Source organism: Saccopteryx bilineata, chromosome 2 (genome assembly GCF_036850765.1).
Source record: "Saccopteryx bilineata isolate mSacBil1 chromosome 2, mSacBil1_pri_phased_curated, whole genome shotgun sequence".
NCBI classification, from domain to species: Eukaryota; Metazoa; Chordata; class Mammalia; order Chiroptera; family Emballonuridae; genus Saccopteryx; species Saccopteryx bilineata.
The window spans coordinates 42,535,754-42,561,322 of NC_089491.1; the positions used below are offsets into that span (position 1 = coordinate 42,535,754).

Consider the following 25,569-nt stretch of genomic DNA (forward strand, 5'->3'; position numbering starts at 1 on the left):
GGCATATTTTTAAATACACTATGCCATTTTGATACCATTCTCATTTATTAATTTCTTTTGGGGGGCAGTAATTTACTTTAAAAGAATGTTTAAACTGCTGTAATAAACCTGAGAGACTATAAAGCAAAGAATGTAAACACACAATGTGGAAAGACGGCTTCATGATCATTGCTGGGGTATAGATTAGAGGCTGCAGTCCAACGGAAAACCTAAGTTATATTTGAAGTAGAGAGGGAAGAAGAGACAAAGGCTGATTGTAATTAGGTATCCCGAGCACATGAATAAAACCTCATTTACTAAGCTGTTTTAATTGTGCTCAGTTGCAGATAGCTCTACTTACTTTTCTTTAGTGTCTCTCAGCACCTGTGTTTTGAGTTATGAGCAAGTTTTTTTTTTTTATTTGAACTTTAATAAATAGTTTCAGTATTCCTCATAAATACCATTTAAGCTATTGAGAGTTACAGTGGAGAAATAGATGTAACAGGAGGTACAGTGATTATAATGTCTTTTAAGAAATTCATTCACAGTTAGTAAGCTAAAGGTTTATATATTCCAATTAGTGTATTAAAGAGAGAACCCCCAACCCTTCGCCACCCTGGGAGTTTCTTCCAGTGCTCGATGTAAGAGCACAGTTTCTGAGAGGGCATTAATAAGGTTGATTTCACTGTCTCAAAATTTATGTATTAGGTATATATTAGCACAGTTGGAAACTAGTAATTCTTTGAGGCAACTTAAAGCAGCAGAGCTTTACTGTTTCATTATCTTAGTGTCCATGTCTTGAGGCAGGGCGTCATTTATACATAAACTTAGATTAGGAAGGGATTGGTATTTCTTTGTAACTGAATAACCGCAGATGGGTTGGTATTGCACTTTATTTTGTATAATAGGCCACCTGGTGATGCTGGGTGTCTCAGTATGTTGCTGTGATATGATTCCCTTGTTGCCATCTTACTTAAATGCACTCATCTGGTTAATAATCTTAAATATTAACATTTTAAAAATAATAAAATAAGTGAAATTTTTGGGTTTATTCCTATTAAATCTGTCCCAATAAAACTGACCATTTACCAAAACCCTCTTTAGTGTAGTTTCATTACACTAAAAGATTATTAACTAGAAGTATGATCTTCTAATTAGATGTCTTTTTACATTTATTTACTAAAACCTTCTATAGTTATTTTTAACTGCATTGTTATGGCATGAATATTTATTTAATTGTGGGAGTAGTTAAAGCACTTAATTTCAATGGAACACAAAGTTAATAATAGGAGCTGCAATCCAATGTAGTTAATTTTAGTGGAAGAAAAGTTTGTAATAAAAATTATAATAATTATTGCCTTTTTAACAAAATTCTATTCATAGCTAGTAAGTTAAAGGCTTATATATTCCATTTATTGTAATCAAAGTTGGTATATTCATAAGTTTTAAAATATGTGAAACTTCTATTAGTTTTAACATTTAAAAATATGTAGCTCTAATTGCATTAAACATATTCTGTTATTTATTAACCACAAAACAGTATATGGGCAGGTTTCTGGAAAATATTATAATTTACCATTGGAAATTATTAGGTTTATTTTATTAAATAAAAACATTTAAAGATATGCCATAGTTTTGATAAAAAATAATTTTGAGTTTATTACAATATTGTGGTTATATTTTTAAATTTGATTTATTCTACTACTTTCTCCTGTCATTTAAAAAATATTCTTTCTCAATTTTCTTTTGTTAAAGAAACAAATGCCAGGAGAGCTGTAGACAGAGGATATGTCCAAGTCCTTTTAACAATTTATGTAGATTGGCACCGCCATGATAATCGGCATAGAAACATGCTCATTCGGAAAGGAATTTTACAGAGTTTAAAAAGTGTTACAAACATCAAGTTGGGAAGAAAAGCATTTATTGATGCCAATGGGATGAAAATTCTCTATCACACCTCGCAAGTGAGTGTTTTCTATTATTGTGATTTTGTGTTAATAATACAATTTGATTCTTAAGAAAATTTAGTATGTCTAAAAATATCCCAAAAGTATGATAATATTAAAAAAAAATTGAAAACCAAAGGTGTAATCATTTCTCACATGTGATGATTACAGACTGAGTTGGAGAGACTGAGATGGAGAAAGTGCTTACTGCATATATCTGCATTGTGAGATATTTTTCCCTATAGGCAAAAGGAAGATGTATAAATCCATTCACTGGGCAGGAAGGGATTTCATATAGCCATGTTTTCTAAGCTGTTCAGTTGGCTGTATTCAGTTTTTTATGTTTCCTTCATAAAGTATTTTTGGACCCTTCATAACTGGTAATGCAATCATGTTGTTTATTGAGTGTTCTCAATGTTTTCCTTCTGGATAGAGCATTTTTAAACGAAGAGAATAAAAAAATGAAACCTGGAGTTAGGGTTCCTAGCTCTGCCAGCAATTGTAAGTAATAAGCCTTCTTGGCAATATTTGAGCAAGATTTGTTCTGTAGAAGACTGTCAGCTATGGGAAATGGAGATGTTGCAGAGCAATCCTTTGCATTCAGTAGGCTGTAATTATTAGTAAGAAAACGGTCCTTTTGAAAATTCTGGCCAATTATCCTGGTTTGCCCTCTTGATCTTACAGTAGTCTCTTTCTGTGTGAGATTAGTTAAGATATGAGAACACACATTTTATGATTACCTTTAGCTTTTTTTTTTCTTTGATCAATCTTATACAGTTGTTTTTATTATTTCTAATATAGTCAGTAAGGGATATTTGATATATGAGGAAGAGTTGAGTGACTTTGGTTTTGCCACTGAGCATTTGTGAGTCTTAATTTCTCATCTGTTTTGACAGGTCAGATGTGAAGATTTGTATTGAAAAATTTACAGGGTATCAAAGTGCCATCTAAATGTCAATTATCAGTAATATTAATAATAATAGTTATATGATATAGTTTCAAATCCCCTATATATTAGTTCTCTCAAGATTAGATACCAGGACAGCAAATTAAACTCTATAATCTTGAAATAGTTATATTCAGACTGTTTTTTATAGTTGAACAGCCAACGGTAGCTGAGAAAATTCTGAGAAAGGTTCAGCCAAGTTTCTTTATATTTCTTTCTTATTATCTTACTATCTTTCTCACTTATTTTTTTAATTTTGTGTGCTAGGTTTGCTAAATGTGCCTAATTCCTTCATAGACTTACTTAGTACTTTGCTGATTTTGATACCAAAGATGGTACTGATTTCTGCTTAGTTAAAATATTTAAGGAAAGTACTATTAAACTTGCCACATGAGGTTCATACTTACAAGAGAAACTTGTGAATAGTCTAAACTGTTTTATAATTATGTTATGTTAAAATATTGTATTTTGTGGTGTTTTTCTCTTGAAAATTATTAATACCCTCCTTTCTGAAATACTGTAAAATTGGTTCATTTATTCACTAAAGGCACATTATTATTATTTTTTTCTTTTCTTAAAAAACAGGAATGCTTGGCAGTCAGGACCCTCGATCCTCTTGTCAACACCTCCAGTCTGATAATGAGGAAGTGTTTCCCTAAAAACCGCCTGCCACTCCCAACGATTAAGAGTTCTTTCCATTTCCAGTTGCCAGTTATTCCTGTGGCTGGACCTGTGGCCCAACTCTACAGTTTACCCCCTGAAGGTAGGGCCACATGCTTGCTGCTGGCTTTCATGAGATGGTGTGACTCTGTCGACTTTTGCTCCATGGAGGCGCTACTGAACACTATACATTTTCACATTATATTTTAGTTAATAGGCATTTCTTTACATATAAGAAATTGAGGTCTAGTATTTAAGGAAAGTTGGGTGGGGTTTGTTATAAAAATGTAAATGTGAACGGTGAAAAAAAATGTAAGCATCACATAGAAACATCATTTGATAGTTCTATAAAATTTCAAAGCATAAAAATGTAAATATTAAATGTTTAGGTAACTATGTGTTTAGAAAAATATATTGGGCTTACATTTGTAGCTTTTTCATGAACTTCATTTTTTCCAGTTAAAAATACCAAATCAGACAAAAATAATGCCTAATCACCCAAAATGGATTTTGAAAGCCTTAGCCAGATCAGTAAGACATGGAAATATTATTAAAAGAGTGATAAAGTTAATTAGTGTCTGTGAAGGATATTAGTGTCTATGTAGAATATTCAAGTGAATAAATTAAAAAACCTGTGTTAGACAAAAGTTCAATAAAATTTTATTTATGAAATAAAATAAATGAATAAAATTCAGTAGCTTTTCTGTGTGTTTTATATATATATATATCAATAAAAAAGTTAAAAAACATAAAGGGAAAATAAATCACATTTAGAGGAGCAAAATAACAAAATAAACCTGTTGGCAGGAATATACTTTCTAAAACCTTACAGAACGTACTGACTTATTCCTTTTGTTATATTATACAGATATAGTAAAATTTAACTAGTTTCCTATTGACAAGCATTTGCTTTTTTTCTATATTTTTATTTTTATTATAAATGAGCCAAGAAAGTTTTGAAAATTACAAGGAATGATTTATATTCCTTGATTTTAGTTGTATAATTAGGCTATAATAATTATTTATTGATAATGTGATAATGGTATAAGAATAGATCATCAGAATAGAAAAGAAGGTCTCAGACACCCAAAACCATGTGGCATTTCACAGCTGGATTATAAAAACAGGGGAAAATATTATATGAAGGAAAATATTTGAAAGGTTTTATTAGAATTTAAAAACATATTTTTCTGAAGTGAGAAGGGTGGGAGGCAGAAGGACTCCCACATGCACCTGACTGTGGAATCCACCCGGCATGCCCAATAGAGAATAATGCTCTGCCCATCTGGGTGTTGCTCCGTTGCAACCAGAGCCATTCTAGTACCTGAGGCAGAGGCCATGGAGCCATCCTCAGCAACTGGGCCAACTTTGCTCCAATGGAGCCTTGGCTGCAGTAGGGGAAGAGAGAGATAGAGAGAAAGGAGAGGTGGAAAGGTGGAGAAGCAGATGGGTGCTTCTCCTGTGTGCCCTGACCAGGAATCGAACCTGGGACATCCACATGCCCAGCTGACCCTCTACCACTGAGCCAACCGGCCAGGGCTTTATTATTTACTGTTGCATTATTTTTCATATGAACAACTATAAACCTACTTTTGCCCCACCCTGTATTCATAGTGCACAAAGGAAAAAGCTGCCATCCTAGAATACTTTACCCAGAAAAGCTTTCCTGCAGAAATATTAGAGAGATGAAGATTATTTCAGAAAAAGAGAAGCTGAAGGAATGTATCACTACTGGACCTGCCTTACATGAAGTACTGAAGGCGGCTCTTTAAGCTAAAACAAATAGATGCTGCCTGACCAGGCGGTGGCGAAGTGGATAGAGCATCGGACTGAGATGCAGAGGACCCAGGTTCGAGATCCTGAGGTCGCCAGCTTGAGCACGGGCTCATCTGGTTTGAGCAAAGCTCACTAGCTTGGACCCAAAGTTGCTGGCTCGAGCAAGGGGTTACTTGGTCTGGTGAAGGTCCATAGTCAAGGCACATATGAGAAAGCAATTAATGAACAACTAAGGTCTTGCAATGCGCAATGAAAAACTAATGATTGATGCTTCTCATCTCTCTGTTCTTGTCTGTCTGTCCCTGTCTATTCCTCTCTCTGACTCTCTCTCTGTCTCTGTTAAAAATAAATAAATAAATAAATAAATAAATAAAACAAATAGATGCTATTATAAGAAAACATGAAATTATAAAATTTACTGATAAAAGTATATATAGTAAAATTCAAAATACACTGGTATTGAAATGATGGCATATAAATCACTTTGAACTCAAGCATATAGAATGTTTTTATGCAATTGAAGTTAAGCTGTTATCCATTTAAAATAGGCAATAATGATACAATGTATTGTGGAAGCCCAATGGTAACCACAAAACAATAATAGATAAATAATTAGGATAAGAGGATCAAAGTATACCACTACAAAAAAAATCATCAACTCACAAATACAGCAAGAGAGGAAGAAAGGAACTATAAAACAATCATAAAACAATGAACAAAATGGCAATAATAAGTCCTTACTTATAAATAATAGTCTTAATATAAAGTTAAAAATTTCCAATTGAAAGACAGAATATTTGAATGGATTGATAAAGCAACCCACTATACTCTGCCAACATGAGACTCATTTAAGTGTTAGGGTACTCATAAGCTGAAAATGAAGGAATAAAAGAAGGTATTCCTTGCAAATGGAAACCGAAAGAGAGGAGGATTAGCTATACTTACATTATACAAAATGACTTTAACTTAAAAAATGTAGCAAGAGATAAAGAAGTTTATTATGTAATGATAAGGGGTCAATTCCTGAAGAGGATATAATCATTATAAACATATACACCCAACACTGGAGCACCTAAATATAATATATTAAACAATTATTAATGGATCTAAAAGGATAAATAAATATCAATGCAGTTATTGTATAATAGGGGACTTCAGTATTCTACTTTCAGCAATGAGTAGATAGTTCAGACAGAAAATAAGGAAATAATGGATTTGAACGACACGTTAGACCAAATAGACCTAACAGACATATACAGAAAATTCCATCCAGTAGCAGCAGGAAACACATTCTTCTCAAGCACACACACAACATTCTCCAGGATAGATCATATGTTGGGTCACAAAACAAATCTTAAAAAATTTAAAAAAAAGTTAACAGAAGGAAGAAAATAATAAAGATTGGAGCAGAAATAAATGAAGTGGACAAATACAAATGATAAATGAATAGTTTTTTTAAAAACAAAATTGACAAACCTTTAGCTAAAGAAGTAAGAATACACATAAATGAAAAAGGAGGTTTTACAACTGATAACAAAATTATAAAGGATTATAAGAGATTACTATGAATAGTTATACTCCCAATAAATTGGACATCCTAAAAGAAATGAATAAATTCCTAGAAATATAATACCTGTCAAAACTGAATCATGAAGAAATAGAAAATCTGAACAGATCAACTACTACTAAGGAGACTGAATCAGTAATTTAAAATCTCCCAACAAAAGCCCAGGACCAGACATGGCTCACAGTGACTTCTACCAAACATTTAAAGAGAATTCCTTTTTTTAAAAAAAATGGAGAGGCGGAGAGGCAGAGAGACAGATTCCCACTTGCACCCCAACTGGAATCCACCCAGCATACCCCCGACAGGCAATGTTCTGCCCACATGGGCCGCTGCTCTGCTACTCTGCAACTGAGCTATTTTAGTGCCTGAGGCAAGGCTATGGAGCCATCCTCAGTGTCTGGGGCCAACTTGTTTGAACCATTTGATCCATGGCTGTAGGAGGAGAGAAGAGAGAGAGAGGGGAAGGGATTGAGGGGGAGAGGGGAAGAAATGGAGAAGCAGATGGTTGCTTCTGTGTGCCCTGACTGGGAATTGAACCCAGGACTTGCACAGGCTAGGCTGATGCTCTACCACTGAGCCAACTGGCCAGGGCCTAATGAGAATTGTTAAACTCTTCCAAAAACTGAAGAAGAAGGAACACTTCCAAACTCATCTTACAGGCTTGACCTGTGGTGGCTCAGTGGATAAAGTATCAACCTGGAATGCTGAGGTCGCCGGTTCGAAACCCTGGGCTTGCCAGGCCAAGGCACATATGGGAGTTGATGTTTCCTGCTCCTCTCCCCCTTATTTCTCTCTCTCTCTCTCTCTCTCTCTCTCTCTCTCTCTCTCTCTCTCTCTCTCTCTCTCTCCCTCTTTCTATCTTCTAAGTGAATAAAGTCTAAAAACAAAAACAAAAACAAAACAAACTCATCTTACCGAACCAGCATTATCCTGATACCAAAGCCAAGCTAGGACTCTAAGAAAAGAAGGTTATAGTCCAATATTAGTGATGAACGTAGATCAAAAATTCTCAACAGAGTAAACAATTTAAAAACAAAAAGGGTCATACACTGTGATCTAGTGGGATTCTTCTCTGGGATGCAAGGATGTTTCAACATTTCACAAATAAAAATGTGGTACACTGAAGGACAGAAATTATATGATCATCTCACTAGATGCAGAAAAAGCACTTGCAAAATTCAAAACCCTTTCATGATAAAAAAAAACACTTAACAAATTAGTTATAGAAGGAATGACAAAAACCTCATCATAACAAAGACCATGTATGATAATCCCATAGCTAACACCATACTCAATGGTGAAAAGCTAAAAGCCTTTCCCCGAAGATCAGGAACATGACCAGGATGCTCTTGATATTTCTATTTGATATAATACTGAATATCCTTGTGATAGCAATTAGGCTAGAAAAGGAAATAAAAAGCATTCAAATCAGAAAGGAAGAAATAAATTATCTTTGCAGATGATGTGATCTTATAGGAAACCTGAAGTCAACACCAAAAATTGTTTAGATCTAATAAATGAATTCAGAAAAGAATCAGGATATAAAATCAATATACAAAAATCAGTTGCATTTCTATACACTAACAGTGAACTAAAAGAGAAATTAAGAGTGCAGTCACATTTACAATAGCATCAAAAACAATAAAATCCTTTGGGGTAAATTTTACCACGGAGTTGAAAGACCTGCACACTGAAAACTATAAGACAGTGATGAAAGAGATTGTGAGAGTACACAAATAAATGGAAAGGTAACCCCTGTTCTTGGGTTAGAAGGATTAACCCAAGATATTCATACTACCCAAAGTGATCTACAGATTCAACACAAGTCTACGGCCATACCACTCTGAACGCGCCCGATCTCGTCAGATTCAACACAATTCCTTTAAAAAGTGATTTTTTTCACAGAATTATTTTTAAAAAATTAACATTTGTGTGAAACCACAAAAGACAAATAATCAAGCAATCCTGAGAAACAAGAACAAAGCTGGAGGCATTGCAGTTCTTGATTTCAGACTATTACAAAGCTTTAATAATCAGAGCTGTATGGTACTCAAGGCAGGCACATAGATTATGTAACAGAATAGAGAGCCCAGACATAAACCCACGCACATAGGATCAATTAATTTGATAAGGGTACCACAAACACAATGAGGAAAAAGTCTGTTTAAAATGGTTTTTTGGAAAACTAGATATCCCCATGTAAAAGAATGAAAAAGCACCACTATTTTATACCACTAACAAGAATTACATGAAATAGATCAAACACTTAAATATATATAAGACTTGAAACTGTAAAACTTCTAGAAGAAAACTTAGGGGAAAAGATTCCTGACATTGGTTTGGGTAATGAGTTCTTGAATAAGACACCAAAAAAAAATGGGCAATAGAAAGTGAAATAAATGAGTGGGACTACATCAAACTAAAGATATTCAGCATAGTAAAGGAAACAATGCAGTATTTGTAAACCATATACCTGACAAGGAGTTAATATCCAAAATATTTAAATAAGTCTTGCAACTGACTAGTACAAAACAAGTAATCCAATTTAGAAATCGGCAAAGAACCTGGATAAACATTTCCCCAAAGTATACAAATATCCAATAGGTATATAAAAGGGTTATCATCATCATCACCAATCATTAGGAAAATACAAGTCAGAACAACAGTGATCTATATCACCTCACACCTGTTAGAATGCTATTATGAAAAAGACAAGAGCAAATCTTGGCAACAATGTGGAGGAAACGGAGCCCTCATAAATTACTGGTGGGAATGTAAAATGGTACAGCTAATATGGGAAACAGTATATAAGTTCCTCAAAAATTAAAAATAGACCTATTTATTTGGTTTAGCAGTTACACTCCTGGGTATATATCCAAAAGGAATCAAAATCATCTTGAAGAGATATCTGCACACCCATGTTCATTGCAGCATGGCTCACAATAGTGAAGATTTGGAAACAGTCTAAATGTCCTTTGATAGATGAATGGATATTGAAAAAGAGATTATATCTGTATCTATAGCTATATCTATATATGAGACAGATATGTAGAATATATGAGATAGATATGTGAATATTACTCAGCCAATAAAAACTAAGGATTTCCTGCCATTTGCGACAAACATGGGTAAGTCAGGAGGGCACTATGTTAAAGTGAAATACGCCGGACAGAAAGACAAATATTGTGTAGTATCACTTATATGTGGGAGCTTAAAAACAACTGATTTCGTAGAAACAGAAAATAGAATGTTAGACACTAGGGGTTAGGAGATTGGTAAGGGTCAAAGGGTAGAAATTTTTCAGTTTTAAGATTAAGTTCTGGGCCCTGGCCAGTGGCTCAGTGGATAAGTGTTGGCCTTGCATATGGATGTCCTGCGTTTGGTTCCTGGTCAGGGCACATAGGAGAAGTGACATCTTTCCCCTTCCATCTCCCCTTTTTCTCCCTCTTCCCCTTCTGCAGCCAGTAGTATGATTGATTTGAGTGTTAGCCCTGGGTGCTGAGGATTAGCTCAGTTGGTCTGAGCGTCTCAACCTCAGGTGCTAAAAATAGGTTGGTACATGAACATCAGCTTCGATGGGGTTGCTGGGTGGATCCTGGTTGGGGTGCATGTGGGAGTCTGTCTTACTATCTCCCCTCCTCTCACTTAAAAAAAAGGATTAAGGAAAAAAAAAGGATTAAGTTCTGAGGGTCTAAAGTACATGGTGACTGTAGTTAATAACCTGGTATTTTATATGTGAAAGTTTTTGAGAGTAAATTTAAAAAAAATTAAAACAAGTTTTTTCAATTACATTTTACATTGTTATATTATTTTGTATTGGTTTCAGGTGTACAACATAAAGGTTAGATAAACATACTTTAGGAAGTGATTCTCCTATACCCATACGTAGTTATAACACTACTATGGACTAATGTACCCACCTATGCCCGTACGTAGTTATAACACTACTATGGACTATATTCCCTGTGCCTGTGACTTATTACATACCTGTGACTATTATATCACTACCAATTTGTACTTATCCCTTCTTCACCTTTTAAACCTGGTCCCCCAAACCCCTCCCATCTGGTAAACATCAGGCTGTTCTTTGCATCTATAAGCCTGCTTTTATTTTTTTGTTTATTTTGTTTTTTAGATTCCACATGTAAATTAAATTATGTGGTGTTTGTCTTTCTCTGTCTGACTTATTTCACTTCTAGGTTTATGCATGCTGTTGCAAATGCTAAGATTTCATTCCTTTTTATGGGTAATATTTCATTGTGTATGTGTATACAACTTTTTATCCAGTTGTCTATTTACTCTCAGTAACCAACTTAGGTTGAGAGTAATTTTTAAACATTCACACACACACACACATACAAACACACAAACACACGTTAACAATGTTAATTATGCGAGCTGATTAGATGTGTTAATTATCTTCATGTTGGTAATTACTTTACAATGTATATGTATATCAAATCATCATGGCCTTGGCTGGTTGGCTCAGCAGTAGAGCATCGACCCAGCATGTGGAAGTCCTGGGTTCGATTCCTGGTCAGGGCACACAGGATAAGTGACCATCTGCTTCTCCACCCCGGCTTCCTTCTTCTCTCTCTCTTCCCCTCCCACAGCCATGGCTTGAATGGTTCAAGCAACTTGGCTCTGGGCGCTGAGGATGGCTCCATGGCTTTTACCTCAGGTGCTAAAATAGCTCGGTTGCCGAGCGGGAGTCTGTCTCTCTGCCTCCCCTCCTCTCACTTAATTAAAAATAAATCATCATTTGTATACTTTAAATATATACAATTATATTGGTCAATTATTCTTCAATAGAGTTAAAAAGTAAAAAAGTTTAGAACAGTATCCTTTTGAGATATCCCTACAAAAAAAAACAACACTCAGTTATTTACTCCAGTACTCTCACAATAACTCCTTTACTCTTCATTCCTTGTCTCCCCCACATCCATGGTCCTCATGTCCTTTTCTATACTATGAGATTTTCTCTAATGTATATTCATTCTTCATCCCCATTACTGGCTGCTGTTGTCTTTTCCTGTTAATTGGTCTCCCTCCACATATATGCTTGCTCTTTCACACCTGCTAAGGTGATCTTTTGAAAAAAATGAATTGAATTAATCCATTTTCCTTTTGAAAATCCTCAGCGCTTATCTTCCACAGGTTAAAAAATCTAAATTACTTGGCCTCCTGTACCCTTCATTTTCTTATTCTTATTTGCTTCTCTTAGTACTTTCCCAAGCATACAAGTTAAGTCACATTTAAGCTATTATTTTCCAACTATATCATTAAATTTTTAATTTTAGCATTATTATTTCTTTTTCCACACTCACCCATGCTATGCTTGCCCAGAAAGCTGCAATCTTTCTTCAAGTTACTGCTTATTTGTTACCTGTATAGTCGAGTGACCACTGATGAGCCCTTGGCCCCAAGCAGTTGGCAATTATGTTATTCCATCTCTTGCTTTCCCACAGCATTTTTAAGTGTATGCTTTCATTAATGTATATCTTCTTTAATATAATTACGTGTTTCCTCTTTTCTGCTCTTTACTTTCATGAGCTCCCTGAGAGCAGGGACTGTTACTTACACATCTTTTAAAAAATTCCCAGAACACAACACAGTATCTGACACATGGTAGTCACTGAAACAAATAAATGGGAAGTGAATTGTGAATGAGATGAAAGGAATTGTTAAAATTTATCATAAATGGGAAACAAGATGCTTCATTCAAGCTGTGGTAACATAAGACATTATTATTATTATTTTTTTAACATTTTCTTCTTTTTTTTTGTATTTTTCTGAAGCTGGAAACGGGGAGAGACAGACAGACTCCCGCATGCGCCCACCAGGGGTGATGCTCTGCCCACCAGGGGGCGACGCTCTGTCTCTCCGGGGTGTCGCTCTGCCGTGACCAGAGCCACTCTAGCGCCTGGGGCAGAGGCCAAGGAGCCATCCCCAGCGCCCGGGCCATCTTTGCTCCAATGGAGCCTTGGCTGCGGGAGGGGAAGAGAGAGACAGAGAGGAAGGGGGGGAGGTGGAGAAGCAAATGGGCGCTTCTCCTATGTGCCCTGGCCGGGAATCGAACCCGGGTCCCCCGCACGCCAGGCCGACGCTCTACCGCTGAGCCAACCGGCCAGGGCCCATAAGACATTATTTTTTAAAAACAAAACATTAGTAAAAAAAACCCACTCATTTTTACAGTGCTTTTCCAAATTTTAAAGCATTTTTACTTTGTCTCATAGGTTTTTCAATACCTGCTACAGCCTTAGAGACATTTTTAATAAGAAATTTAATTTAATTTTTTTTTGTGATTGAAATACTTTATGTATATAGATACATAAAACATTCTATCTTTGGATATGTATGTTGTAGAATGCTTACCTCTGACCTACTTACTTATAGCACATTTTGTATCACAGTGGATGATGTAGTAGATGAAAGTGATGACAACGATGATACTGATTTAGAAGCTGAAAATGAAACCGAAAATGAAGATGACCTAGATCAAAATTTTAAGGTTGGTATTAATATCTGCATCAGTCAACTTAATAGATTGAATACCCAGTTGTAAAACAAAGATTGTATAAATAGATGTAGTTAATGGTAGATTAATTTATTCTGTCCACATCTTTTTATCATGGCTGACTATGGACAGTAAACCTTTTGAAAGAGAAAATAATGTTACTTTGAATGCATCGGTCTGAAAAAGGCCAGTGAATTCTTTACTCACTATACATGTTTTACATGTAAGTTCTTATTTTTAATATTAAAAAGTTTATTCTGTATATAAATATAGAACATTAAATATTAAAAATTATATGAATTAGCAATGAAGATGTAGGTAAACATTTTTAAAGTACCATTTACAATAGCACTGAACTATTAACTACTTAGGAGTATATCTTATATAATATATGGAAAAATTTATATCTTGACAATCACAAAACACTGATCAGAGAAATCATAGATATGAAAAACTAGATAGACATAATATGTTTCTGTACTAGAAAATGTAATACTAGCTATAGGTCAAGTCTTTTTTTTTAAATGCAGGCAGCCGCTATTTTAAGGCAGCATTTTCACAAATAATATTGAACATTGATCTAGTATACCTAGAGAAGATAATGCCACTGTAAATTACTTTGTTATTTTGAAAGCATTGTATTCTTTATTACATGCTAGTCAAGAAAATTATATATTTTTGATACTGCAATGCATAATCTAAGATATGTGAAATTACATATTCATGTAATAATAATTATATAATAATGATACAGTAATTAACATGATACTCTTTAAGTAAAACCAAGCTGTTTATAGCAATGAGGGACATCTTATTGGTTATACAAATAATAGCTAAATTTCTGAGTATGAAATATAAGAAATGCATAGTATGTTTTTCCTTTTAAATTACTTATTATGAAATGTATAAATATAGTCAGGTACAGGTTTGTAAAGCATTTTGAGGTTGAAGCATAGTAAAATAAGGCAGAAAAATAAGTAGTTAACTTTGTGGTAGTAAGATAAATGAAAAATTTAAAATGAATACCAATTGAAAATTAATAAATGGTCTTATCATCTCTCTTTAGCCACCAGTGAAGGTAATAATGAGTTTGCATTTGTGTGAGGCCAGAGTAGTTGAAGGCCCTAGAGAATAGCTTCTCTTCTAAACTTACCCTCTTCTTTCCCAAAGGGTCATGGAAATGATTTCTGGCTGTTGTTCCATTCCTTTCTTTTCCGTGAAAAACAGAGTGAATGGTGATACTGAACTTTTTTAAGGGTACTTTCTTTTTTTTTTTTTGTATTTTTTGAAGTTGGAAACAGGGAGGCAGTCAGACAGACTCCTGCATGCGCCCGACCGAGATCCACCTGGCATGCTCACCAGGGGGCGATGCTCTGCCCATCTGGGGCGTTGCTCTGTTGCAACCAGGGCCATTCTAGCGCCTGAGGCAGAGGCCATGGAGCCATCCTCAGCGCCTGGGCCAACTTTGCTCCAATGGAGCCTTGGTTGCGGGAGGGGAAGAGAGAGACAGAGAGGAAGGAGAGGGGGAGGGTGGAGAAGCAGATGGATGCTTCTCCTGTGTGCCCTGGCTGGGAATTGAACCCGGGACTCCTGCACGCCAGGCCGACGCTCTACCACTGAGCCAACTGGCCAGGGCCGTAAGGTACTTTCTTGACCATGGAATACAAGAGTGCATGATAATCATTAGTCTCTCTTGAGGTAGTGTATTGTGTTAACTAAAAGAGTTTGCTCTGGAGTCACTGACAACCCGGGTGTCCTGGCTCCTCTATTTGTAAGCTGTGTAATTTTGAGCAAGCCACTTAACCTCTCTGTACCTGTTTTCTCCTCAGTTAAATGGAGGTAGTACTTTTAGATGCAGGGTTAAGTTGTTTATTTGAGCTTTTTCTAGCTTCTTAAAGTATGCTCGTAGTGCTATGAACTTTCCTCTCAGTACTGCTTTTGCTGTGTCCCATAAATTTTGAGTTGTTGTATGCTCATAATCATTCATTTCTAGGAATTTTTTTTCTTCTTCTTTGATCTCATTGTTAATCCATTCATTATTTAATAACATGCTATTTAGTTTCCGTGTGTTTGAGAATTTTTCAGTTTTTCTGTTGTGGTTGATTTCTAGTTTCATGCCATTGTGATCAGAGAAAGTGCTTGATATGATTTCAATCTTCTTAAATTTGTTGAGACTGCTTTTGTGCCCTAACAGGTGGTCTATCCTAGAGAATGTACCATGAGCACTTGAAAAGAATGTATATTCTGCTGCTTTAGGGTGAAAGGTTCTGAAGATATCTATTAAATCCAGTTGATCTAGTGTGTCCTTTAAGTCTGCTGTTTCTTCATTAATTTTCTTCCTTGAGGATCTATCTAATAATGTTAGTGGGGTATTGAAATCCCCTACCTATTATAGTATTGCTGTTGATCTCACCCTTTATATCCATCAAAGTCTGCTCCTATATTAGGTGCATAGATATTTATAATGGTTATATCTTCCTGTTGGATTGCTCCCTTTATCATTATGTAGTGAACTTTATCTCTTACTGTAGCCTTTGTTTTAAAGTCCATTTTGTCTGACATAAGTATTGCTACTCCAGCTTTTTTTTCATTTCCATTTGCATGAAATATTTTTTTCCATCCTTTTACCTTTAGTCTATGTGTATCTTTTGTTTTGAGTTGTGTCTCTTGTAGACAGCATATGTATGGGTCCTGTTTTCTTATCCATGCAGCTACCCCCGGAGAGTGCTTTCTCTGCTTCAGTAGGGGGAGGTGTATCTCAGATCTCCATGGAGACCTGAGTTACTGCCTCTTCTCCCCCCTTCCTGTTTTCAGCTGTGTTTTGTTGTGCTGATTGGAGCTGGAGAGATTTCTGGAAGTGAGTCAACCGGAACCACTTTAGGCTTGTGCTGTGTTGAGGGATCAACCCCTCCCCCAGCTATGGCCGCCTCCAGCACTAGATGAGTCAGCTTCTCAGGTCATCCCATGCATTCCTCTGCCCGTCACCATCTGTCTCTCTCCCCCCACTTTCCTTTTGGAAGACAAGCCAGCCCTCTCAGCACACCTTGTTCCCAGGTCCCCAGGCAAGTGGCTGTGAGCGATATTTTCTGCTCTTTTCCTTGGAATAAGAGCTTTTCTGGGCTCCCTGCCTCACCCCCCCTTTGTTCCAAGAAGCAGGGGAGACCCACCGTTCCTCGATGCTCCCTACCAGGCTCGGTGTGGCTTCTTCTTTGCTCTTTGGTTTTTGAGAGCTGTTCTTATAGTCCAAAGTTGGTTTTTCATGCTAATTGTTCCTAAATTAATTTATAATCCAGTTTGGTGTTGTGAGCTGGGAGTCTGTGTGTCTGCCTACTCTGCTACCATCTTGGCATCCACACCAGTCAGAATGGTGCTAATCAACAAAACAACATACCATAAGTGCTGGCGAGGATGTGGAGAAAGGGAACCCTCCTGCACTGTTGGTGGGAATGCAGACTGGTGCAGCCACTGTGGAAAACAGTATGGAGATTCTTCAAAAATTAAAAATGGATCTGCCTTTTGATCCAGCCATCCCACTTTTGGGAATATATCCCAAGAACATCATATCACCAACTGAAAAAAAGAAATGCACCCCCGTGTTTATGGTAGCATTGTTCACAATAGTGAAGATCTGGAAACAGCCCAAGTGTCCATCAGTGGACAAGTGGATTAAAAAGCAGTGGTACATATGTATAATGGAATACTATGGGGCCATGAAAAAGAAGGAAATATTACCTTTTGCAACAACATGGATGGACCTGGAAACTATTATGTTAAGTGAAATAAGCCAGGTAGAGGAAGAAAAATATCATATGACCACACTCATTTGAGGAATCCAGGGAACAATGAGAACTGAGGAATGGAATTGAGACAGAGGAGGGATCGAAAGGACCAGAGGAAAAGAGGAGAGAGAGAAAGGGGATGATAGGATGAGATAAACCTGAAGGGAAGGGGGAGGGCGCTCTTGGGAGGGGAGTAAGGGAGATGTTGAAGGGAATAAGGGGGAGGGGGATGCATTCTGGGTGAAACTAGAATCTATGTGAACACAATTAATTAAATAAAAAATGGAGACAGTACTATTATTTCACGGTGTTCGTGTGCAGAGTAAATTAGATAATAAATGTAAAATCCTTAGCATAGTGCTTCATTTATTTTCAGTACTCAATAAATATTATTTTGATTATCACCAGCACCATTATATTCTTAAGCTTTTCAATTTAGTTTTCTTAAGTTTACCTGCCCTTTAATAAGTCAAAATGATGGCTATTAGGGTAATTGGGGGAGCTTACTTTAGTCTTGATTTTGACACTAGTTTTTCTATCTTGAGCCCAAATACTATGTTTTATTAGAAAATTTTTTGACAAAAGCAAATCAAAAGAACCAAACAACAATAATACAACAACAACCTAAAAATACAAGCAAATTTTAATTTACAGTAAAATGGATACACCCTTTATTCAGTGATTATTTTCTAATTATAAGTAATAATATGGAAAACCTTAAATCTGAAATATGTTTTGTAATTTTATGTTTTCTTAAATGGTGACATGCAATTTTTATTATTTCAGAATGATGATATTGAAACGGATATTAACAAGCTCAAACCCCAGCAAGAACCAGGACGAACGATAGAAGAACTTAAAATGTATGAACACCTTTTCCCTGAGCTTGTTGATGATTTTCAGGTATACATATAGAAAATTCAGCATCTTAACTGATTTTAAGAAAAAGTTTTTTCTTTCCCTTAGGTGTATAATTTTTTTATTTCTAAAAAATGAAAGTAGTATTGCTTTCCTGAATGACATTGGACAATTACTTCAGCATTCTGGGTATAAATTGCTTATCTGTAAAACAAGAGGACTAGCTCTTTTAATTTTTTCATCAGTTTGGCTTTTCACTTTACTTGATGTAGTTTTTACTCTTTAAAAAGTATTCTTTAAAATGGCATTTAAAAATCTTATTTTAAAGTCTTCTTTGTAACAGTTGCATTCAACGGAGGGAGGATGAAAGCTAAGAAACAGCTGAATTTAGCCTGACCAGGTGATGGCGCAGTGGATATTGCATCGGACTGGGATGTGGAGGACCCAGGTTCGAGACATCGAGGTCGCCAGCTTGAACTCGGGCTCATCTGGTTTGAGCAGGGCTCACCAGCTTGAGCCCAAGGTTGCTGGCTTGAACAAGGGGTCACTCGGTCTGCTGTAGCACCCCCCCCATCAAAACTCTTATGAGAAATCAATCAATGAACAACTAAGGAGCCGCAACAAAGAATTGATGTTTCTCTCCCTTCCTGTCTGTCTGTCCCTATCCGTCCCTCTCTCTGACTCTCTCTCTCTGCCACAAAACAACAACAAAACGAAAAAAAAAACCCCAAAATAGCTGAATTTAAAATATGTATAGTCTATGCATGTTGGGTTTTGTCCCCCTGAAAGTCATTGTGTAATTGTGGAATGTCTAGGAGAGAGGAAGGCAACTCAAAGTTTTTAAGTTGGTTCATAGTGAGAACGACTTCTTGCTAACATTTATTGCCCTCCTTTGTTTCCTGAAACATAATTAGACAGCCTGGATTACACAGCAAGTAAAGCTGATCGAATGATGGCAATTAGTAGATCTATAGTGGTTTCTTTTTTTATTATTATTTTATTTAGAAAATTAAATTTAACAGGGTGACATTGATGCATGAGTACGTAGGTTTCAGTTAAACATTTCTATAGCATTTGAACTGTCGATTATGTTGTATACCCATCACCCAAAGTCAAATCATTTTCAGTCACCATATATTTGGTCCCTCTTTCCACCCTTCCCCCACCCCCTCCCCATGTCCTTCCTTTTGCCCTCCTACTCCTCCATAACTACTTTTATCTATGTCTACAAGTCTCAGTTTTATATTTCACCAATGTGTGAAATCATACAGTTCTCAACTTTTTTGATTTACTTATTTCACTCAGTTAATGTTCTCAAGGTCCATCGATGGTGTTGTAAATGGCACTATGTCATCATTTCTTATGGCTGAGTAGTATTCCATTGTATATATGTACTGCATCTTCTTTATCCAATGCTCTATCAAGGGACATTTTGGTTATTTCCATGTCTTCACCATTGTGATAATGCTGTGATGAACATGGGGGTGCACATGTATTTACCAATGTTTTTGAGTTTTTAGGGTAGATACCCAGTAAATGGATTGCTGGGTCATATGGTAGTTTTATTATTAATTAGTTTCTTATTCTCATTGTGCTGCTTGCTTGTGATGGGTCCTTGAAAATAAGTCTGAAACTGCCCAGGATCATAAACTAAAAAAATAAAAAGGACTTGGAGCAGATCCTCTCAGATTTATTTAGCTCTTACTCAAACCCCAGTGCCCCTAAATTCTTTATATTTAATTCCCAGTCTAAAGAAAATGACTTCAGTGTGAGGTCATCTGTGAGAAATAATGAAAGAGGAATAGTTGTTAGCTGATGTTTCCATTTCACAGTTCCAGTTATTCAGGTTTCTCTTTGTGAGCATACACGCTTGGCTGTAGTAGGAGCAGCAGCAAGTGGCCCTCCTCTCTTCCCCATGGTCTTGGTTCCCCCCATACATTAAGGATAGGAAGGTACTCTGAAATCAGAAATGCTAAAAAAAGGGGCAGGAATTGAAAGAGAGGGTATTTGTCAAAATGAGAAAGAAGGTAAGAAGAGACATTTGGGAAAGGATATAGGGTCTTTTCTTACTGTCAACCTACAGGAAGTATCTGGCTGCTCTTTTAACACCTTTGTAACCAGGTAAAAACCACTTAAAAATAAAACCAGAGAGATAACAAATACAGCTAACTCAAAGCAGAAGAATATTATGGAAGGGATTTGGGGAAGGAATTGATTATTGTGTGAAGAAGTCACCTCCTTTCTTCTCTATGTGCTTAAAAATTGTAGGGATGGAGAGGAGTTAGTCTTTAATGGGTGTGAAGGATAGGATGTTCACCTGGAGCAGGCTACCCTTGATGGTTTCTTGCTTGGTACCTATGAACAGCTGGCCAACTTGCTCTTTTGTTTGGCTGCTTCTACAGCAGGTTCCTACTTTTGGTCTGACTTTGTGTGTTCAGAGTCAGATGGTAAAGACAAGTTTGTCTAAGTGAGAGATTTCTGAAAAGTCTTCCTAAGTAAGTATTTCTTTTTACTGTGTTTAATCAAGAGAAGCTACTTTAAGTCTTTCAGATAGAACATAATTATTAACATAGTCTTTATTTTGCCATAAAGTTTTATGTAGAATAATTAGCTCTATTTCTGCAGCATATGTTGCAGGAAATACCATGTTATCTTTTATTTACATAGTTGGAAAATCATTTCTAAAGTAGTTATACTGACACTTGGCTCTCTAATTTTTAGGTTTTAGAGGAATGCACTGTTCAAATACTGTAGTTTCTATTTTTTGAAGGCTGTATTGGAACTACATACAGGCAGTGATACTTAAATTATGTACTTTTGAGGATTAAAAATATTGGTTGGTTCTAGATAAGAAATGTTTGAAAGAATGTTTTTTCATCCATCATTATATCAAATTCTGGCAGCTCATGAGATAGTACAGTGGCTTTCCATCTTTATACAACATCAGGGTGATGGATTAACTCTTTCATGAACTGGCACAAAATTTCTGGCAGACCAGTACTGGTTTGCAGACAGGTTATTGAAGAATACTGAGATAGTAAACATAAATGAAATTGATAATCTGACTTTTTCTACTTTGCTTTGTATATCATTTTCTACATCGACCAGTGACGCTTAAAATTACTCAATGTGTATATTAAATCCTGAACACTACCCACATTTAAAAAAATTTTTCCATTGATAGAGGAAGGGGGGAGGGAAGGGAAAGAGAGAGAGAGAGAGAGAGAGAGAAGCATTAATTCCTTGTTCCACTTAGTTGTTCCATTTAGTTATGTCCTCATTAATTGCTTCTCCTATGTCCCCTGACTGGGGATCAAACACACAATCTTGGTGTACTGGATTGACACTTTATCCACTGAGCAACCCAGCCAGGACACCATCCACTTTGTTTCCAGATGTATTAAATCTATTATTTAATGGCCAAATGGAGGCAAAATGAACTCATTTGAAGGCAACCTATGAAATTAATAAAGTAATTATCAGCAGACTGTTTTTTAGAGGACCTTACCATGCTTTAAAAGCTATAATTATTTATTCATAATGACAAATACAGTTTCATTTGCTTTTGTTTCTTGACAGTAGAATATGGGAAGTGTCAAAATTTTACATTTTTACAGCTTTTTCCCCTTTACATCTGTGGTAGCATGATGACATATGAACTTTTGTTATGCTTTATTTTTATTACTTTTTGCCCTCTTTTAAATTTAGTTTTAAATTTTTATTAAAGTTATACATGGACAGAGTTTTAAGAGTCAAATAGTGTTACATAGTTTAATCAGGAAAACTATTGACCCCTCCTACCTGCTATTTCCTACAATCACTTTTTACATGTTTCTGAAGTTAATCCCCATATTTCTAAATGATGTCCATACAGTGCCATGTCTTGATTTTTTTATTAATTTTATTTTATTTATTCATTTTTAAAGAGGAGAGAGAGAGGGAGAGAGAGAGACAGAGAGAGAGAGAGAGAGAGGAGAGACAGAGAGAGAGAAGGGGGGAGGAGCTGGAAGCATCAACTCCCATATGTGCCTTGACCAGGCAAGCCCAAGGTTTTGAACCGGCGACCTCAGCATTTCCAGGTCGACGCTTATCCACTGTGCCACTCCAGGTCAGGCTGTCTTGATTTTTTTTTTTTAGTTTTTGTTCTTTCTTTTTCTTGACCTTTATCTTTTTTTTTTTTTTTTGTATTACCATGTTAAGAAAGGCTTCAGCATTTTTTCTTATTCAGTATTTACATTTTTGGGTGATAAATTTTATTCTACTGTTTTAGCTATATCATAAAAGCTTTGATTTTCAGTATTTTTATTATCTTTATTTTGAAACTATTTCCATTATGATCTTTTTATTTGAGTTTTTGTTAATGTCAATGCTGGCTTTTTAATTTGCAATTTCTTATTGATTTCTAGCATATAGTTTTAGGATAAGAGGATATACTTCTTTATTCTTATAATCCTTTGATATTTTTGAGGGTTATTTGGTGGTTTAAATATGGTGGAGTTTTGTTACTATTTCATGTGTCCTTGACAGAGTTCTGCAGTTAGGCATGGGTTGTGTATTTCCCTATTAGGAAAAGATTGCTAATCATGATGAGATCTTTATTTTTTATTTTTTATTCTTATGCTATCAATTACTGTGTAGAATATGTTGAAAATTTCTGTGATTGTGAATGTGTCTCTCTTTTTGCAGGTTGATCAGTTTTTGTTATATTTTTTTGAGGCTTATGTGTCGTATAAATGGAAATTGATTTCCTTTTCAACCTTTTAACATTATGGAGTTACTATCTTTAAGATTTTAAGGCAAAAAGGTTTTTATTTATTTATTTATTTTTTACAGAGACAGAGAGTGAGTCAGAGCGAGGGATAGACAGGGACACACAGACAGGAACAGAGAGAGATGAGAAGCATTAATCATTAGTTTTTCATTGCGCGTTTCGACACCTTAGTTGTTCACTGATTGCTTTCTCATATGTGCCTTGACTGCGGGCCTTCAGCAGACCAAATAACCCCTTGCTCGAGCCAGCAACTTTGGGTTCAAGCTGGTGGGCTTTTGCTCAAACCAGATGAGCCCGCGCTCAAGCTGGCAACCTTGGGGTCTCGACCCTGGGTCCTTTGCATCCCAGTCCGACGCTCTATCCACTGCGCCACCGCCTGGTCAGACAAGGCAAAAAGATTTTTAAAACATTAATATAGTTTAATTTTGGTTATTTTTATAGTATCTTAAAATATTTTACTTCCAGCTTTGATATCTTTATATGTGTATTTTTTAAACGGCATATAATTTGATTTAAAAAAATCAAGCCTGAGTCTTTACCATTTAACTGGGGTATTTAATAATAATTCATTTATATAACATTATTCCTATCTTTATCTTTATCTTTATGAGATCTTATTTTGTATTTCCGTTTGTTTTTCTCTATATTTTTGTTTCTTTGCCTTTATTTGGGTAATATTTTTTCTTGTTTCACCCTTTCTAGTTTGAGTGCTATACAGTCTTGCTATTTTTTATTTTAAACAACTTTATTGAGGTGTAATTTACCATACTTTTTGCTCCAGAAGACGCACTTTTTTTCCCCCAAAAGTGGAGGGGAGAATGCTCGTGCATCTAATGGAGTGAAAAATACGGTATTTTATTAAGTATAGTGTGTCCGTAAAGTCGTGGTGCACCTTTGACCGGTCACAGGAAAGCAACAAAAGATGACAGAAATGTGAAATCTGCACCAAATAAAAGGAAAACTCTCCCAGTTTCATACCTATTCAGTGCAGTTCGATGTAGGCTCACAGATTTTTTAGGGCTCCTTAGGTAGCTATCTCATATAGCCTCTACAGACTCGTCACTGACTGATGGCCTACCAGAACGGGGTTTCTCCACCAAACTGCTGGTTCCTTCAACTGCTTATCCCACCGAGTAATGTTATTCCTATGTGGTGGCGCTTCGTTATAAATGCGCTGATACTCACATTGCACTTTGGTCATGGATTCGAATTTAGCGAGCCACAGAACACACTGAACTTTCCTCTGTACCGTCTACATCTCGACTGGCATGGCCGTGGGCTGCTTTGCTGTATACACGGTGTTACGTCATCATCTGCACATGCTGCCACATCATCCTACAGAAACTGGGAGGGTTTTCCTTTTATTTGGTGCAGATTTCACATTTCTATCGTCTTTTGTTGCTTTCCTGTGATCGGTCAAAAGTGCACCATGATTTTACGGACACACTGTATTTTAACACACCATTTGGTTCAGAATATTTTGTTTCTTCTTTTCCTTCTTAAAACCCTAGGTTTGTCTTATGGTCAGGTGTGTCTTAGGGAGTGAAAAATATGGTACATATAATAAACTATATTCACTTAAAGTGTAAGTTTGAGTATTGACATATATGCAGAACTTTTAGTGACTCTTGATATGAAACATATATTTTCTAAATTCTGAAGTTAATTGGGGCCTTCCTTTCCTCCTTCTCTGGAGAACTTTTCAAAGGAAACTTAGAGGACTTAAAAGTGTCATCAGCTCCGCCACCAACTTATATGCTTTTAATACATATTTTAACTCTGGCTTAAAAAAAAAACATATGAAGGTATTGCTTTGTGTTTTACATTCAGTGTTTAAGATTTACTGACATTTTACTATTTTTAAATTTTTTATTCTTGTTTCTCAGACTTTCTTAATTACTTTCCTTCTGTTTGAAATATGTCTTAGTGTCTGACTGTCTTTCTATCTTTCGGTCTGAAAGTGTATTTTGTACTCATTTTTGAAATTCAGTCTTTTTTTTCTGGCTTATTTATTAGAATCAACTTTATTGAACTATAATTTATATGCAATAAATTACATACATTTAAGTGCACTGAGTTTCAATAGATTTCTATAATTGTGTAACTACCAACCCAGTCAAAATAAGAAACTATTTCTGTCACCCCAGAAAGTCTCCCTAAGTCCCTTTTATTCAGTCTTCTCATCTCCTTCCCAGATAACTACTGACCTGCTATCTGTCACTCCAGGTTAATTTCGCTTGTTCTAGAACTTTTTACAACTGAAATCATATAGTATGGTTTTGTTTAAGTCTTCTTTTGTTCAACATGTTTTTTAGTTTCACCCATATTATTACATGATAAGTAGTTTTCTTATTGCTGAGTAGTATTTCATTGTATGAGTACATCACAATTTTTTAATCCATCCATTTATTGATGAGCATTGGAATGTTTGCAGTTTGGGGCTATTATGAATAAAATTGATACCAACATGAGCATACATAGCTTTTGTGGAAGTATTTCTTCATTTCTTTTGGTTAAATAAACATCTGCAAGTGAAATTGGTGGGTAGTAGGTATGATGAATATACATCTTTATTATTTTTTTATATTATTTTTTCTTAAGTGAGAAGCAGGGAGGCAAACTAACTGCCATATGCACCCTACCAGGATCCTCCCAGCAAGCTTCCTATGGGGTGATGCTGTTCCCATCTGGGGCCATTGCTCTGTTGCTTGGCACCCGAACTATTTTAGCACCTGAGGCAAGGCCATGGAGCCATCCTCAGCTCCTGGGG

General features: G+C 35.9%; 1 protein-coding gene across 4 annotated transcripts in view; it reads left to right on the forward strand.

Moving 5' to 3' along the window:
* AGTPBP1 (ATP/GTP binding carboxypeptidase 1) overlaps nucleotides 1–25,569 on the forward strand; it is a 163,152-nt gene that overhangs the window by 59,649 nt on the left and 77,934 nt on the right. For all 4 annotated transcript variants that reach the window (XM_066256967.1, XM_066256969.1, XM_066256968.1 and 1 more), the window contains exons 10-13: nucleotides 1,735–1,943; nucleotides 3,457–3,634; nucleotides 13,288–13,385; nucleotides 17,957–18,073. In XM_066256967.1, the coding sequence (XP_066113064.1) occupies nucleotides 1,735–1,943; nucleotides 3,457–3,634; nucleotides 13,288–13,385; nucleotides 17,957–18,073 (602 nt within the window). The remainder of the gene's footprint in view (nucleotides 1–1,734; nucleotides 1,944–3,456; nucleotides 3,635–13,287; nucleotides 13,386–17,956; nucleotides 18,074–25,569) is intronic.